Source organism: Diceros bicornis, chromosome 4 (assembly GCF_020826845.1).
Source record: "Diceros bicornis minor isolate mBicDic1 chromosome 4, mDicBic1.mat.cur, whole genome shotgun sequence".
In the NCBI taxonomy this organism is placed as follows: domain Eukaryota; kingdom Metazoa; phylum Chordata; class Mammalia; order Perissodactyla; family Rhinocerotidae; genus Diceros; species Diceros bicornis.
Window position 1 is genome coordinate 67694606 of NC_080743.1, and position 16315 is coordinate 67710920.

General features: G+C 47.9%; 2 protein-coding genes across 8 annotated transcripts; one reads left to right on the forward strand and one right to left on the reverse strand.

Annotated features, from left to right (window-relative positions):
• The first annotated feature begins 33 nt into the window (after positions 1 to 33).
• NIT1 (nitrilase 1) lies at positions 34 to 3003 on the forward strand. Of its 2 annotated transcripts, none has more exons than XM_058539648.1 (6): positions 34 to 798; positions 946 to 1304; positions 1414 to 1517; positions 1743 to 1876; positions 2044 to 2169; positions 2445 to 3003. In XM_058539648.1, exons 2-6 carry the CDS (start codon positions 1060 to 1062, stop codon positions 2709 to 2711), a joined length of 876 nt encoding a protein of 291 aa, XP_058395631.1. In that variant the 5' UTR covers positions 34 to 798; positions 946 to 1059; the 3' UTR covers positions 2712 to 3003. The 2 variants fall into 2 exon arrangements, with proteins under 2 accessions (XP_058395631.1, XP_058395632.1); XM_058539649.1 differs by having other exon boundaries at positions 689 to 798; positions 1050 to 1304.
• On the reverse strand, positions 2896 to 14833 carry DEDD (death effector domain containing). 6 transcript variants are annotated; one of them, XM_058539643.1, is made up of 7 exons: positions 14732 to 14833; positions 12918 to 12950; positions 5983 to 6169; positions 5781 to 5853; positions 5470 to 5577; positions 5020 to 5166; positions 2896 to 4468 (listed from the first exon to the last, which is right to left on the reverse strand). In XM_058539643.1, exons 3-7 carry the CDS (start codon positions 6103 to 6105, stop codon positions 4092 to 4094), a joined length of 828 nt encoding a protein of 275 aa, XP_058395626.1. In that variant the 5' UTR covers positions 6106 to 6169; positions 12918 to 12950; positions 14732 to 14833; the 3' UTR covers positions 2896 to 4091. The 6 variants fall into 6 exon arrangements, with proteins under 6 accessions (XP_058395626.1, XP_058395625.1, XP_058395619.1 ...); XM_058539642.1 differs by having other exon boundaries at positions 5020 to 5127; positions 5781 to 6169; XM_058539636.1 differs by having other exon boundaries at positions 2897 to 4468; positions 5781 to 6169; positions 14732 to 14832.
• Between the last annotated feature and the right edge of the window lie 1482 nt (positions 14834 to 16315).

The following is a 16315-nucleotide window of genomic DNA, read 5'->3' on the forward strand; positions in this document are numbered from 1 at the left end:
TTGCGTCACGTCCGGTCTCGGAGTTACCGCCCACTCGCCCCCGGCGCCTCTGCTTCCAGGCCGCTTTTCGGTTCGGATCCTGCGAATGGTTTTGGCAGTACCTTCATGTAGGACCTGCTTCCTAGCCCGCTGGCCGCGGTGAATTCCACCTGTGGTGCTTTAACTTGTGCAGCAGAGACGCTACCCCTGAGGGAGGCGGGGAAGGACGGGCCAACTGGAGAGTGGGGGCGCGGGTTGGGATTCGGGTGCCGGTGCCCCTTGCCTACCACGGGGTGGTGGGGAACCAGGGAGGGTGAACTTCCACTCAGAGATTGTGGTGTAATGGGGAAAATATGCTTTGAGTCAGTAAGGCTGTGCAGGTGCACAGTCAAGGAGAGAGGCTGAGAAAACCAAGGAAATTTCTCGGGGGTGACTTTTGAACTGCAGAAAAGTTTGGCAGAGGACAAGGGCTTCAGGTTAATGTGAGATCACTAGAAGTCGAGGTATTCAGGTGCCGAGCAGAGCCCTTTTCTCCATCTTCCCACTTTATGATCTCTTCCTGTAGCCCATAATTATTTATAGTAAAGAGTGTTTTGAAGACGGGAGTTTTTCCTGGCAGAGCCCTGATTTAGCCTCACAGTATGAAGAGAGAAGTCAGAAAATCCGAGAGATTTATCGCTTGAGGGACGGGTTGGTTTCCTGATTTCTCATCTTCCTCAGGCTGGGCTTCATCATCAGGCCTCCTCACCAGCTCCTGTCCCTTCTTTTGTGTCCTGGACTCCGGCTACCTCGACTCTCAGTACTTTGTGCTCAGCCCAGGTAACCGTGTTTTGTTGTGTCCTCAATGCCTGGCGCATCGCAGGTGCTCAATAAGTGTTTGTTAAATGAATGGATGGTGGGAAACACTGGGCTACCAGCCATCCACAGAACATTTGATTGGTGGGTCATTGTGCCTTGTGAGAACAGAATCAAAGGGCAGTTCAGCCTTCCTTCCTCCCCATTTGATCCCTTCATCATCAAACTTGGATTTCCCCATGCTGGGAAGTGAGTCCTGCCTGTGCCATCCACAGACCCAGAGCCATGGCTATCTCCTCCTCCTCCTGTGAACTGCCCCTTGTGGCTGTGTGCCAGGTAACATCGACACCTGACAAACAGCAGAACTTTAAAACTTGTGCTGAGCTAGTTCGAGAGGCTGCCAGACTGGGCTCTTGCCTGGCTTTTCTGCCTGAGGCATTTGACTTCATTGCACGAGATCCTGCAGAGACGCTACGCCTGTCTGAGCCACTGGATGGGAACCTTTTGGGAGAATATACCCAGCTTGCCAGGTATCAGGGAAAGGGGGAGGGAGAGGTAGTTTCTTTGTTGGGCAGTGTCCCTGGATTGCCAGATATGAGTAGAGCCTTGAGAAGAGTTGTCAGTGTCCCTTCCTCCCAGGGAATGTGGACTCTGGCTGTCCTTGGGTGGTTTCCATGAGCGTGGCCAAGACTGGGAGCAGACTCAGAAAATCTACAATTGTCATGTGCTTCTGAACAGCAAGGGTGAGACTTCATAACTCTTTAGCCTGCCTCTTCGCAGGCTCTTCTACCTAAACTAAGATTCTCCAGAATTCTGTTTTGTTTCTCAACTCTATTTCCTCGGCCTAGGGTTTCAGGGTGTTTGTACTTCTGTTCATACCTATAAACTGTCTCCTCCTTGGGAGGAGAAGAACTAAGCTGAGCTTCTAAAGCACCAGCACTGAGTATTCCTTCTCTCTCTTATTCTAGGGTCAGTAGTGGCCACTTACAGGAAGACACATCTGTGTGACGTAGAGATTCCAGGGCAGGGACCTATGCGTGAAAGCAATTCTACCCTGCCTGGGCCCAGTCTTGAGTCACCTGTCAGCACACCAGCAGGCAAGGTGGGAGTTGTGAAAGGATAAGGGTGGGCAAACAAGAGGGAGGGGAATTAGGAATACTTTGACCTGGTAGTAGAGGATAGAAAGCCCTAAGGAATGGGTAGCAGGGGTATAACTAGATGCTGTGACACACAGGACAGGGGGGCTAACTAGGCTCGTTTTCTTTCCAGGTTGGTCTAGCTATCTGCTATGACATGCGGTTCCCTGAACTGTCTCTGGCATTGGCTCAGGCTGGAGCAGAAATACTTACCTACCCTTCAGCTTTTGGATCTGTAACAGGCCCAGCCCACTGGGAGGTAAGAGGACACCTCTTCAAAATATAAGGGCCTTCTCTTGACCTCATTCTTCTCCCTTGGCCCTACCAGTTGAAAGACTTTCTTCCCCTTCCCAGCTAGTGAGAAAATTCATTCCCCAGATCGTTGCCTAACTTATGTTAAAGAATAAATAAATCATTCCTAAACAATTATCAGAATGGCCCCGATGGGTATATTGGCCTGTAATGTCCATTGCTTATCACTTCCCCACTAGCACCTGTGTCTACTTACGCGAACACACATCTCCTCATCCCCAGGTGTTGCTGCGGGCACGTGCCATTGAAACCCAGTGCTATGTAGTGGCAGCAGCACAGTGTGGACGCCACCATGAGAAGAGATCAAGTTATGGCCAGAGCATGGTGGTGGATCCCTGGGGAACAGTGGTGGCCCGCTGCTCTGAGGGACAAGGCCTCTGCCTTGCCCGAATTGACCTCAATTATCTGCGACAGTTGCGCCAACACCTGCCTGTATTCCAGCATCGCAGGCCTGACCTCTATGGCAATCTGGGTCACCCACGGTCTTAAGACTTTTGACTTCTGTGAGTTGAGACCCCCATTGTGAGCTGGTGTTGCTGTGACTTGTAGGCAGGACCCAGGCACAGCTCCCCTCACTTGGGGAACCTTGACTCTCTTGATGGAACACAGGCTCAGCTTCTTGGGAAAGAAGAAACTTGCACCTGAGCTCAGATTTCAGTTTCAGAAAAGTGGAATTTTATGTAGTCACTGTTTATTTCATGAAAACTGAAGTTACGCTGAGGGCTGAGCAGCACTGGCATTGAAAAAAATATAATCATAAAGTCTGTGTCTGGACATCTCCTCTGGGAGCTGAAAGGGAGGTGGTATTGTACCAGCTGGACTGGGCTCCAGTTCTAGGCTTCCTGGCTCACTCAACATGCCTCCCCACCTAAATAAAAGTGCAACACTCAGTGCATGTCCCAGCCCCATGCTCCCAAGCTTGGGAGTGGGATTGGGGGTAGAGGATGGGGAAGGAAAAAGAAGAAAGGAGTTGATATTGAATTACTTCACTTTCACCTATGATGCCCTTTGCCCAAGTCATAAGAAAGCAAAGGGGAAAAGGGCTGCAGGGTACATTATTTATTTTCACTTGAACATGGAAGGAAAGTGTCACACTCCCCCTTCCCCTTTTTAGGGGGAGTGTATTTTAATTAGCAACAACTTCTCCATCCACCCTGTGTATGTGTGTACACACACACACCACAGTTGGGAGAGGCGACTAGGCTGACCTAGTCCTCTTACCTATTACTCCCTTGAAGAGGGTTTGACAAAGGAAGAAAAGGAACCACACCAGGCAGAGGTTTCAAGCCATGGAATGGAGGAAACAAGGCAGAGAGGAGCAGCACCAGAGGCCAGGAGAGAGTGGAAAGGGCCACAGCTTCTTTGTTTTTTAAAAATTCTATAATTTGGGAGAGGGTGGTGATTAATTTCCAAAATACACTTCAGAGTCCCACCTTCCACATAGCTCCCTTACTCACAGCCCTTTGGTTTTTCAGACAAAATTTAAGAGCCCCCATAAAGCCAGAAGTACTGATAACCCCTCAATGCACCCAAAAGCAGTGTTCACTTCAATCCCTTACAAAGACTATGTTCCATAGACTTTGCTTCTCTCTATACATTTGTCTTACGGCTCAGTGGCAAGGTGGCTGTAGAGACATACATTAGGGGGATAAGTGGAAAAGGGGAACAAAGGGGAAGCCCAGGCACATGGGTGCAGGGAGGGGTGGGGAACACCACTTCCATTTTCCTTTGTCTTTTCCTTTAAAAAAAAAAAAAAAAGGCAGGGGTGTGATTGGTTGGAAGGGTAGAGAACAAACCCCAGAACAGTATGTAAGCTCCAGAGGTGGGTGGTGGGAACAGTCCCCCAGAGAAGTGAGAAAGGGGAAAAGGTCAGGGCAATGCTTGCAGCATCAAGTTCCTCAGGAGTTTCTGTCGGCCCAGCTCATAGTCCTCCTCATCCACATTCACCAGCAGCTTAATGGCTTCATGGCCCACAGCCTGCTTGAGGGAGTCTGTGATAAAGACACCTTTAAGTGCCTCTAGTAATGAGCCATTGATGTAGTCGCGCCAGAATGCATCGAGGTAGGTGAGCTCAGAGAACTTGATATCACAGATGATGGAGCCCAGGTCCCGGGACTTGAGGATGGTGTTGGCCTGGTTAAAGCGCTCAAACTGGCGCTCAAGTGGGTCCTGCTTGTTAGAGAAGACATTGCCCTGCAGAGCAGTCTCGTGCTGGCAGTATTCAGCTCGAACCCGCAGTCTGATGTCTGTGGGGAAGAGAAGATACATAGGAGTGGTTGCAGTAAGGGGTGAGTTTACAACCCAAGTTTGAAAGGTTAAATAGCAGAGTAGCACAGTCGGGAACATCACCAGACAGCAGCTCTACCTCTTCCCCAGGACTAGTTCTTTTCTATGTACCTCTGAAATCCTTGCCTGAATGCAGAAGGTTCCCTTGATTGGGCCATGCCCAAGTCAGGTTATTCCCATCACTCAAACAGCACCTTTTGCTTCTAGGAGATATTTTTCCAATTAACAGGCACAGAAGTTCATTTTAATACTCTAGCATGACTTGGTTCACCCTACCATAAGGATATCATAACGGCATCCTTTGGATCTAGTATTAACTAAAACAGCTGAAATGTACTCTGCCACAAAGATAGAGGAATTCTCCCCCTAGAGACTAAACCACTCAACCTCACTTTGCAACAGCAATCAAAGTGAACCTTGCACTGAAAAGCATAAACTGCCCAGCATCCCAGCAGTTCTTTGTATTTCCCCTCAAGTCTACTCCACCTCTGGAACCCCTGAACTTCCTCACCACATGTCTGCTTTTCCTTGGGATCTGGTGTCACTGACTTCCGGCGTTTTCGCTGGCTCCCAAGTGTGGCTCTCCCTCGAGCTGGCCGCTTGCTACACATCTGAGGGCCTGAAGTGGGGCAGCACACCACAGGATAGTGGGGAGGCACTGACCAGAGGGCAAAAGGGGAGAAGACATAGTAGGGTAAAGGCAGCACTTCAAACACTTCTCTTGGAATGAGGAAGGAATCATTTACACTTAGCATTAAAAGCAATAGCAATAATGTGATCGAAAGGCAGACACACCGTGGGAACAATTATAGGACCTAAGTGAAGCATTAACGCCTCACCTGATTTTTATGGGGCTAGATATGGGGGGACAATGTCCTTTCATTTAAGCTGGCAAAGCTGGGAATATGATGGGTTCAGTGTCCTCTTTCTTGATTATGGAAATAAGTTAATGTCTTCTCACCTGTTTTAGGGGGTTGGGGAGGCCTCGGTTCTGGATCGCTGAGGGCTCTGGGGGTCACATAGCGAATTGATGTCTCCTCCAGATACTTGTCTACAAGATCAGGGCACACTGTAGGGGGAGAGGGAGTCATTCAGGAAAAGATACACCCCTCCCTTCTCCTAGTCCAACTGTCCAACGGGCCTCATAACTTACTCTCCTAGGTACTCCCCAGAATCAATGTCTCCTCCCACTTGGACTCCTATGCTGCTCACTCCTAGGTTCCCACAACTCTTGCCTGATTCCTGTGTACCCAGCCCCCAGTGCACCCTCACCAGCCCGTCTCCTCTTGAGGGTGACGTAGGGAAGCAGGTCATGGCGAGTGATGATGCGCAGCAGCTGCAGCACCTGGCGGAAGTTACTCTCATCACAGCGGCCCTGGCGCTCCAGTGCCAATAAGAAGTCACGTCCATTTCGGATGAGGCCACGCTCGTGGTCATCAATGACGTCAACAAAGAGGAAGGAAAGAACACGCACATCTCTGTGTGTCAGGTGGGTGCCCACGATGTCAAACATGCGGTGCAGGCTATACAGCCCATGCTCCTGCTCACCATGTTCTTCTGGCCACACTTGGCTTGCCCGCCGCTTTAGGCCCGCCATGCTGGGGGCTCAGGTATGCAATGCTTTCCAGAATCCCTGCTCAGCAGCTGCAATCCCCACTATACTGTAAGGAAAGGAAAAAACCTATGAGCCACTCAATGGCAAGAACTGGTCTTGTTCATTCTTATATTCCCATTGCCTAACACAATGCCTGGTGCAGTGTAGTGCTTAGTAAGTATTTATTAAATTTTAAAAAGTGTTTATTGGGGGCCAGCCCAGTGGCATAGTGGTTAAGTTCATGTGCTCTGCTTTGGTGGCCTGGGGTTCACAGGTTCGGATCCCGGGCACAGACCTACACATGGCTTATCAAGCCATGCTGTGGCAGGCGTCCCACATATAAAGTAGAGGAAGATGGGCACTGATGTTAGCCCAGGGCCAATCTTCCTCAGCAAAAAGAGGAGGATTGGCAGCAGATGTTAGCTCAGGGCTAATCTTCCTTACCCCCCCAAAAAATGTGTTTATTAAAAAAAGCCTAGAGCTCTCCATACCCAACAGATGCTACTGCAGAAATATAGTCCAAACCCTACTGGAGAAATATAGTCACTTCCTCTAAGTGAGAATGTTATATGCAATTTTAGTGCTATATATCCAGCAGAAGGTGCTATTAGACATTACCTCAATTGTTCTTCCTGCCACCAAAACACTGCTTTTGGTCCCTTGAGAACTGTGCTCTCCCCACCACCCCCAACCAGTTCACGTCTTAAATGTAGGCAAAATTGAGTAGTAGAAGAGAGTTCACTCTCATTTCTAATATGAAAGCTGCAGCAGACGAACTTAAGGACCGATAGTAGGGAAACTGAAAATCTTTAGGGTTAGAACTAGTTTCAGGGCAAGCCCGGTGGCATAGCGGTTAAGTGCGCACACTCCGCTTCTGGCAGCCCGGGGTTCACAGGTTCGGATCCCCGGCACGCACCAATGCACCCCTTGTCAAGCCATGCTGTGGCAGTGTCCCATATAAAGTAAAGGAAGATGGGCACGGATGTTAGCCCAGGGCCAATCTTCCTCAGCAAAAAAGAGGAGGATAGGCATCAGATGTTAGCTCAGGGCTGATCTTCCTCACACACACACACAAAAACTAGTTTCAATTCTGTCTGTATCATTAACAAGCTGTGTGACCATAAGCAAGTCACTTAACTTCAAAGTCTCACTGCCCTCATCTACAAAACAGGGATGAAACAAACCACTACTCAGACTTGTTAGGAATCCAATGAGAAAATACATGTGAAATCACCTTGTAAGCCTTATACAAATGGTGGTGAAAGAGATTTCAAAGAGATAAGCATCCTTGACCTCTGCAGCCCAGACCCATCCTTCCACAAACCTATCCTCATTTTTCCCATAATCCAACCAAATCCAGAAGCATAACTGCTCAGGTTATTAATATTCACCAAAACTCATAGATTTAAATCAAATGTTATTAAGCTTCTATGTTGAGCATGCTTATAATCCTCCTATGCCACTTGTACACCCTTGATGTTCAGACACCATTTGGATATACCACCTTCTAATCTTTCCTCATGGTTGTCATTTACCAATCTGTCAATGACCAATCAGGGCCAGCCCGGTGGCACAAGCGGTTAAGTGCACGCGCTCCGCTGCGGCAGCCCGGGGTTCACAGGTTCGGATCCCGGGAGTGCCCCGACACACCGCTTGGCAAGCCATGCTGTGGCGGCGTCCCATATAAAGTGGAGGAGGATAGGCATGGATGTTAGCCCAGGGCCAGTCTTCCTCAGCAAAAAAAAAGAGGAGGATTGGCAAATGTTAGCTCAGGGCCGATCTTCCTCATTAAAAAAAAAAAATGACCAATCATAGCCCTACATTCATTATATAATTTGGGACTTGATTCACAAAGTTCCTCCATCATCCTGGGTAATGTCAATGACCCAGCCAATATCCAATCCTGAAGTCCAACAACTTTTACCTCCACTGCAGTCACTTATACTGGCCAGCCCTCGTGGTCTAATGGTTAAGATTCAGCACTCTCACTGCCATGGCCCTGGTTCATTTCCCAGTCAGGGAACCACACCTCCCATCTGTCAGTTGTCATACTGTGGCAGCTGCGTGTTACTGTGATGCTGAAAGCTATGCCACTGGTATTTCAAATACCAGCAGGATCACCCATGATGGACAGATTTCAGCAAAGCTTCCAGACTAAGAAGAAGGACCTCACCACCCACTTCTGAAAAAATTGGCCATGAAAACCCTATGAATAGCAGCGGAGCATTGTCTGACATAGCGCCAGAAGGTGAGAGGATGGAACAAAAAGACTTGGCAGAGTTCCGTTCTACTATACCCAGGATCACTACAAGTCAGAATCAATTCAACGGCACTAATAACAACTAGTCAGTCATACTTACTGCCCCACCAGATAGTACTACCCAACACTGCTCCACCCTCTGACCACAACCTTCAGTCACCCAATCAATTATAAATTCCTGTTGATGCTACTTCCAAATATTCCTTAAACTGCCTCACCTTTCCACCTCCACTGCCACTGCCCTGGTTCAGGTCCAATAATGTCTCTGGACTATTACAACAGCTTCTTTAAGGGCTCTCCATACCACCAATCTTAGCCCACCTAAATCCATCCTCCACATCCAGCTGAATTAGCTATCCAAAATGCACAACTGATCACATCACTTTTCTGCTTAAGACCTATAAGAACACTCCCAAGTCCTTACACAACACACTAAACCTTCCAAGATTGGGCCTTGCCTACCTTTCAACCTCATAACCCACTTTTTATTCTCTAACTTTATCAGCTTGTTTATCATTCACATACATCATACAATTCATTTCTCTTTACCTTTCTTCAGGCTACTCCCTTTGCCTGAATGCCCCTCTCCCTTCTCTATTCCTCACCCCCATCACCACCCTTTTTCAGATGGCTAACTCCTACTCATCCTTTAAGAGTCAGCTCAGAAGCCATCTTCAAATTCATTCTCTACACCCCCATGCTGGTATAAGTAGACCTCCTCTGTGTGCCTATGGAACACTGCATAATTCCTTTAAACCATTTATCAAAGTGTACTAGAATCATTTGTGTATTTATTATCCCATTAGATCTGAAGCAACTCATGTAGAGGAACTAAGTCATATTCATCTTTATATCCCTAGTGCCTAGCAATGGATAGAGGCTGGCACATAGTAGGAGCAACCTATTTTTGAACTGAACTTAATCTCCAAGAGATCACCATGAACGATACCAATTAAGAAACAAACTCACATAGGTCCAAAAATGAGAGGACCCCATTAAAAATAGATACCTGCAACTCACTTACCATGCATATACAGTCATGCACCACATAATGACATTTTGGTCAATGATGGACCACATGGACAATGGTGGTCCCATAAGATTAGTACCAGACAGCCTTGGTGTGTAGTAGGCTATACCACCTAGGTTCAGGTAAGTACATTCTATGATGTTCGCACGACAAAATCGCCTAATGACCCATTTCTCAGAAAATAACCCTATTGTTAAGTGATATATGACTGTACTGTACTCTAGCTATAACCTCCCCTACACTGTGCAGAACTACCCACACCACAGCACCCTACTCAACAATGACACAGGCTGTTCTGTCCATTTTAAGCACCAAGAAACTGAGGCTAGGTTAAGAAAGAGAATAAAATGATTAAGTTACGAAGAACCAAGCTGACGGAGTCTTGGAAAACTGAAGAGCAAGTAGGACCTGGTCCTCTCTTCCTCAGTAATCCTCAAGTGGAAGCACAAAAAGACTTGTACCCTTAAGAAAAGGGGAGGTCCACCCTGGAATCACTTAGCCCCATACCATGGGTTCTGATATGTGGACAGGAAATATAGCCCATATCTAGCTATGAGAGCCCAAATGCCCCACCCAGAGCATGAGAAATAGCTGGGAAAATAGCTATTCAACTATAGACTGGTCTTCCCTGTCTCTTCCTTTCTTGTTTCACCTGCTACAGTCACTGGGTACAAATGGAAGGGACTGAAGGAAGATAACTTCTAGCTCATAGCAGGCAACATGAGAAACCTGAGCCTCCTTAGAGCCCCTACAATTTCTCGTTGTTCCCTATGCCACCTGTTCCCTTTGGCCAGCTGTTGATTATGAGGATCCCAGAAAAAGCAGATGGGCAGATTTTATATTCAACCAATCAGAAGAGCAGGTTGCTCCAGAGCTCCCTAATTCAAAGCGTACTGACTGTAAACCCCAGGAAAGGAAGAAATATTGTCCCCACATACCTGGCCACTGGAAAATGAGGCACAACACAGGAAAGCACTATGGTCCTAATTATTCATCAATGGATACAATTCTACAATAGGCCTCAATCCTCTCAGGATTAACTCCCTACATTTGAGGGGAAAAGAAAAACAGCCACTTTTAAGGCCTAGATTCCCAGGCTGGACCATTCAAGGTGCCAGGAATTATCAGAGCTTCTAGGTCAGTAGTTCTCAACGAGGAGCGACTCTGCCCCCTAGGAGACATTTGCCAATGTCTGGAGACATTTTAGATTGTCCTGACTAGGGGGGTTAGGGAGGGTGCTACTAGCATACAGTAAGTAGAGACCATGGATGCCACTAAACATCCTATAACGCACAGGACAGTCCCCCACAACAAAAAATTATCCAGCCCAAAAATGTCAATAATGCTGAGGATGAGAAACTGTTCTACATGGAGCATGATGACAGGTCAAAAGGAAAAGAGACAGCATTGTCACTTGCCACCCTAGATCTGGAAAAGGAAGCCATTTGGTCCCTCTGACCCTAACTCATCAAACAATATTCCGGAAGTAAAGAAAAGCCAGTCAGACATAGGCTCATTTAACTCTTAAGTCCAACTAGCACTAATGAGTTCCATCCCACTCCAACCTTGGCTTCTCTATCACCTGCTGTTGCCATTCAGGTGAACAGCAGGTTGGTAGGGCTACACTCCCTTCTGCCCCATCCCAGGAGGTCTCATTTGACCTAGTTCAATCTTGATCTCTGTGAAGATAAGAAAAATGCCATCCTCTGCAAGACAGACAAAAAGGATCCTGCACTAAACCCTCACAGCCATCTTTAAAGTCCTGAAACTAGATCAGTAGCAGACCCTCCCTTGTTAGGTTACTAAACAGACTTATACTGCTTATTCAATAAGGGGTATAAGTTTCCCAAGGCCATGTCCTTGGGAGAACAGTCAGAAGGCTGGCATATAGGCTAGTAGGCAGGCTTCCCCACTTAATTATCGTCTAGGATGGTGAGTTCACTCACTCAGCAATCCAGATAGGGGTTCCAAGAATCTACTGAACTTCAGCATTAAAAGAACGAGGCCAACTTCCTCTTAAACCAAAATATACTCAGCTTTCTGTGGCAGTGAAGTAAGGGAACTCAGCTTAAATTATACAGTGATCCTAGATGAAAGGTATCAGAGTAGCGAGAAGAATGTAACCCCTCTAAACAGAAGATCAGGAGGCCGGCTCAGCGGCGCAAGTGGTTAAGTGCGCGCGCTCTGCTTCGGCGGCCCGGGTTTGCAGGTTTGGATCCCGGGCGTGCACCGATGCACCGCTTGGTAGGCCATGCTGTGGCGGCGTCCCATATAAAGTGGAGGAAGATGGGCACGGATGTTAGCTCAGGGCCACTCTTCCTCGAGAAAAAAGGGGAGGATTGGCATCGAATGTTAGCTCAGGGCTAGTCCTCCTCACAATAAAAAAAAATAAATAAACAAACAGAAGATCAAAAGGAACTCTTGAGTCTTGGTGTCTGAAATATTGCCAGATACCAAGAGACAAACACTCCAGTAAACAAGAGTTCTGATCCCGCTGGCTGGTTTGAGTCCATTTGAGATCCTAACATATGGGTCCCCCCTACAGTTTCCCAAGAATAATTCTTTATTCTGATGAATTGCAGCATTTCCTAGAGTTGTAGTTTGTTTGTTTGTTTGTTTTCTTTAGGAAGCTCCAAGCCAGTCAAGGGCCAATGGACAGTCTGTATGTATCTACAGGATTTCCTCTTGATTGGTCGTTCTGTATTAGGTTTCTATTTCCAAGCAAAGTGTAGTCTCACCCCAACCAGGGATGATATCTGTATTTTTTGAGGTATCTGACTGTCTCGGAAGCCCTTAGAGGAAAGTCCTGTGGAAGAAATAATCAAGAGTGATGCCTTGAAATGAAAACGATAGTCTAGTTTCATCCCAACAGGGGTGATATCTGTATCTTCACAGGACTAGAGGTATTTGACTCTCTCAGAAGCTCTTAAAGAGGAAAGTCATGTGGAAGAACTAAAAAAGAGTTATGTCTTGAAACTTGAAATGAAAACAACATGGAAAACTTAAAGATGGCTAAGAGTACATAAAGAAACCTCTTGCTGGTGGGATAGGAAAATGTAACCAAGTATCTGGAAGTCAGAATTACATAAGTATGTTTTCAAAAGGAAGATTCCAGGAACCCTGAACAACTAGAAAAAGAGTAAGCTAGAGGAAAAGCCTTCCCATCGAAGGCACCTCAGCGACCCTCCAAGGGTAGTATTTAGTAGACACTGTACTAGAGTACAATGTTGCATATGTTAAAAAAAAATAAATGTTTCTCTCAGAGCTAACCAAGAAGACTAGATAACAACAAAACAAAGCTGGGGGCTTGCCCCCAAACACCTAATTTCTGCTCTTCTTTCCCTCCTACCAATCTCTAGTAACCCAAAGAGACAGTGACTGCAACAGATCTTACGCCCTCAGCTAGGTGGCTGAAACTCATTTTCCCTGGCATCTGCCCCATTACTGGGCTGAACCGCCATACATTTCTCATGCTATTTCTATTCCCTTCCATTGTTTGAAAACAATAAAAAGTTCCAGACTTACCTCTGCAAGAAACTTAATTTCCCAGGTCTCTTCCTAGCACAAGGTTCAAAGCCAGCAGCAAAACAAAAACAAATAAGGGGGAAAAGAGAGTCAATTTTCAAGCTTTATTTTGAAACCTCACAGGCCCAAAGCATTAGTCAATCTCAGTTGCCAAAAATACACAGACAAGCCTAAAGCCATTTCTGTTGAAATGATCTACTCCAAGCTAAATGAGAGAACTCACCCTCAACAAAGTCCCAGGCTTCCCTAACTCTCTACTAGCCAATTCACAAGACAATACCAACTCTGAGAATTTCCAGCCTCAATGGCTCATAGCAACAACGGTCCCAAATTCAACAACTTGTGGGAAAACCAATTATCCTCTGACAGCTTCTCACCTGACTCCTCAATTCCTTATGAGACTCACCTGTTTTGTTACAATATTAACCTTGACTTTCAACTTTAGGTAGAAGTGGGAGGAAAGTGGTTACAGCAAAAGAAAGCACTTTCTTTCCATCACCTCCCTTTTCAGACCAGAACTATCCTCCAAATTCTATCTTTGCCCTTTCCCTTACCTAGCACACAGTGAGAACAAAATATCCACCAGGGCAGCATCCACTCATACATCTACATTTCACCAGGAAATGTTTTCTGTCTATGAATACCGATCCCTCCCTCCTAGCACTTAAGCAGCAAAAGAAGGGTCTGGAAACTAAAACACTCATTTAATTAGCCTGGCTGCCTAGATGCCATCCTGTGTTTTCTGCTCCCTTTCTCAGACTTCCAGAGCCTCCACCTTAGCGTATACGGCTCCAACAGAGCATGGCTGTTTCCCCATTCTTGCATTGCTAATTGCTAAAAACTACAAAAGTCCTTTACTCCTTCCACACACTGGCGGCGACACCAGCTTCCCCATTTTCCGTTCTTGTAACCAGGAAAAACAAGGGAGCAGTAAGCTAGAGAGCCTTTGGAAAGCAAATCCAGTTGAACCCTCATCCAACCCCAATTCTCCAAACCCACATGACCATTCCTTTCTGCCCTTCCCACTCCATTAAAAGCTAAAGGCCTAGCAATTAGAATTGGCTGCAACTGATGGTGCTTAACTCTGCTCTCTCTTCCTTTCCACAGGGGAAAGGGAAACCCCCGAACCTCTACCACCCGTGCAGCTCCACCGTCCTATCTCCCATCCCATTCCCTTTCCTCCCAAACTTTCCTCCTAGTCTCTCACTTTCTCCATTACCTCGTCACACCGACACGCTCTCCATTCCCCAAACCTCCGTTCTCTCGTTTTCCACCCAAATTCTCCCCTAGGCCCTTCCCCCTCCCACCTCCAATTTAACACTTTCAAAACCTCCCCCCAAACGTCTTAAGTCCAATTCTCACCTCTTCCCACCTCTTCCCAACACCCTTCAGAGTCCCGTCCTCCTCCCAACCACAAGCCACAAGCCCCCTTCCCCTTCTCACCCTCAGCCCCTCAATCCCGCTCCTACCCCCCTCAACCCGGCGGGATCGCAGCCCCACTCCCCACCTCGGCCTCTCTAATACCCCCAGCCTGGCCCAGCCTCGGCCCTTGTTTACGCCCCTCCCCATGCCCCCCTCCTCCGCCTCGACCCCTGCCCTCTGCCACAGTTGCCACCTCCCCCGCACGCCCCCCTCGGCCGCTCCCCTCCCCCACCTCGCAGCGTCCCGTCACCTCCCTCTCTTGAGGTTCTCAGGCTGGACGTCGCCACCGCCTCCCCCTCCACTTTCCTTCCCCAAGCCCTTTGCGGCCCCACCCGGCCCCGCCCCGTCCCGCTCGACTCCCCCTCCCCACTCCGGCCGCCCCGCCGCCTCACTCTCGGCTCAGACTCGGCGCCGCCATGTTGGATCCATCCGCGCCGCTCTCCCGGGGCTGTCTCACCGCGCCGCATCCGGGCTTCAGCCGCCGCCGCCGCCGCCGCCGCCGCGGGCGTGGGGGAGGGGAGAGGCGGGCGGGGGTGGCTGCATCCTGAACAGCGCCTCCCGGAACCTGGCCGGTTCGTGGTGGCTTCGAGACCATAGTGAGGCATGAGCTGGAGTAGCCATGCTAGGTGAGGGCAGCCTGGCAGCGGCGTTAAACGGGGAGTGGATAGCTTCACTTCGAGAGGAGAGAATAGACAATGGCAGCCATCTTGCTTTGGGGCAAGCTGGCAACGCAAGTTTTTCTTGACGGCGGCTTCAGGGCCGTAGTAATGAGAAAGGATTGCATTCTTGAGTTTAGAAACATTGGTGGCGCCAGAGCTGGTTGGTGTCGACTTCAAGACCCATCGAAAGACTGGCATTGGCAGCCATGACGCATAAGGGCGGAATATTACGGGGGTCGGCTGGCCCCGCGAACTTGGGGGAAGGTTCATGATCTGGATTTGACCTTTGCTCTGAGCTTCCTGGTAACCCGGACGTTCCGTAAACCTGGGTCTGGAGCAGAAAGCGCTGCTCAGGTGCCCTCTCGGATTTCATGCTTTGAGCATTTGCTTTTTGAGCACCCGCTTCCTGAAGGAAGTGTCTCCTAAGCTGAATCCTGGACTATTGGGATTGGGGGGTGGGGGCTGGGTACTTTCTGGAGCCGCTAGTATCCTGGTGTGGTTTTAAGAGAGGTAATAGATGAGGCCTGTGAGATTGAGAGGGGCCGGTTTACGCAAGGCCTTGTAAATTAGTTGATTTTATCCTAAGGGCAGTGAATAGGCATTGAAGAGTCTTAGCAGAGGTGTGACAAATTATATTTGGATTTTGGAAAGATCACTGGTTGCCATGGGGAGAATGGATTAGAAGGGACGAAGTTAGAGGCAAGGAGAACAATTGGGAAGATCTTTTCTAGGCAAGAGACGACTGTGTTCTCTCCAATAGAAAGGGAAGTGCAGACGGGGAAAATAGATGGGAAATGAGAATAAGGCAGAGGGAGGAATCCCAGATATTTCCCGCTGTTCTGACTTGGGCAACTGAGCAATAATGATGCCATTTTCTTTTTTGTTTGGGGGAGAGAATGAGTTTTAGGTGCCTGTGAGATATCTATTAGACGACTGAATATTAGATAATTTGGGTTGGGGACCCAAAAGAAAGGTTTGGGGGGGGGTGCGCTCGAGTGCCTGTGAATATGGATGGTTGTTGAAGCCGTGGAAGTGGATAAGATGGCCTAGTGAGAGGAATATCTGCCTTTGAGGGATGAGATGAGGGAAAGAAGCCGAAAAGAGAACACTGAGCAGGGGCAAACAGAAAGGAAAGAATGTAACCAGGAGAGAAATATCAAAGAAACTGGTCAAAGTGTTAAACGTTACAGATCAGGTAAGATGTGGACTAAAATGTGTCCATTGGATTTTGCAACAAGGAAGTCATTTAGTAATTTTGGAGAAAGCTGTTTCAGAGATCCGGTGGGCTGGAAACCAGACTGAGGTAAAGTGTGTCTG

What these genes read in the sequence shown, in the direction of transcription:
- NIT1 (XM_058539648.1), top strand. Translation starts at nt 1,060, where the DNA reads ATGGCTATCTCCTCCTCCTCCTGTGAACTGCCCCTTGTGGCTGTGTGC. An exon ending in TGTGCTTCTGAACAGCAAGG is followed by an intron (nt 1,518 to 1,742) that starts GTGAGACTTCAT and finishes CTCTTATTCTAG; the next exon opens with GGTCAGTAGTGGCCACTTAC. An exon ending in TCAGCACACCAGCAGGCAAG is followed by an intron (nt 1,877 to 2,043) that starts GTGGGAGTTGTG and finishes TTTTCTTTCCAG; the next exon opens with GTTGGTCTAGCTATCTGCTA.
- DEDD (XM_058539636.1), bottom strand. Translation starts at nt 6,105, where the DNA reads ATGGCGGGCCTAAAGCGGCGGGCAAGCCAAGTGTGGCCAGAAGAACAT. An exon ending in CCTCAAGAGGAGACGGGCTG is followed by an intron (nt 5,578 to 5,780) that starts GTGAGGGTGCAC and finishes CTCCCCCTACAG; the next exon opens with TGTGCCCTGATCTTGTAGAC. An exon ending in CAAGGAAAAGCAGACATGTG is followed by an intron (nt 4,469 to 5,019) that starts GTGAGGAAGTTC and finishes TCTTCCCCACAG; the next exon opens with ACATCAGACTGCGGGTTCGA.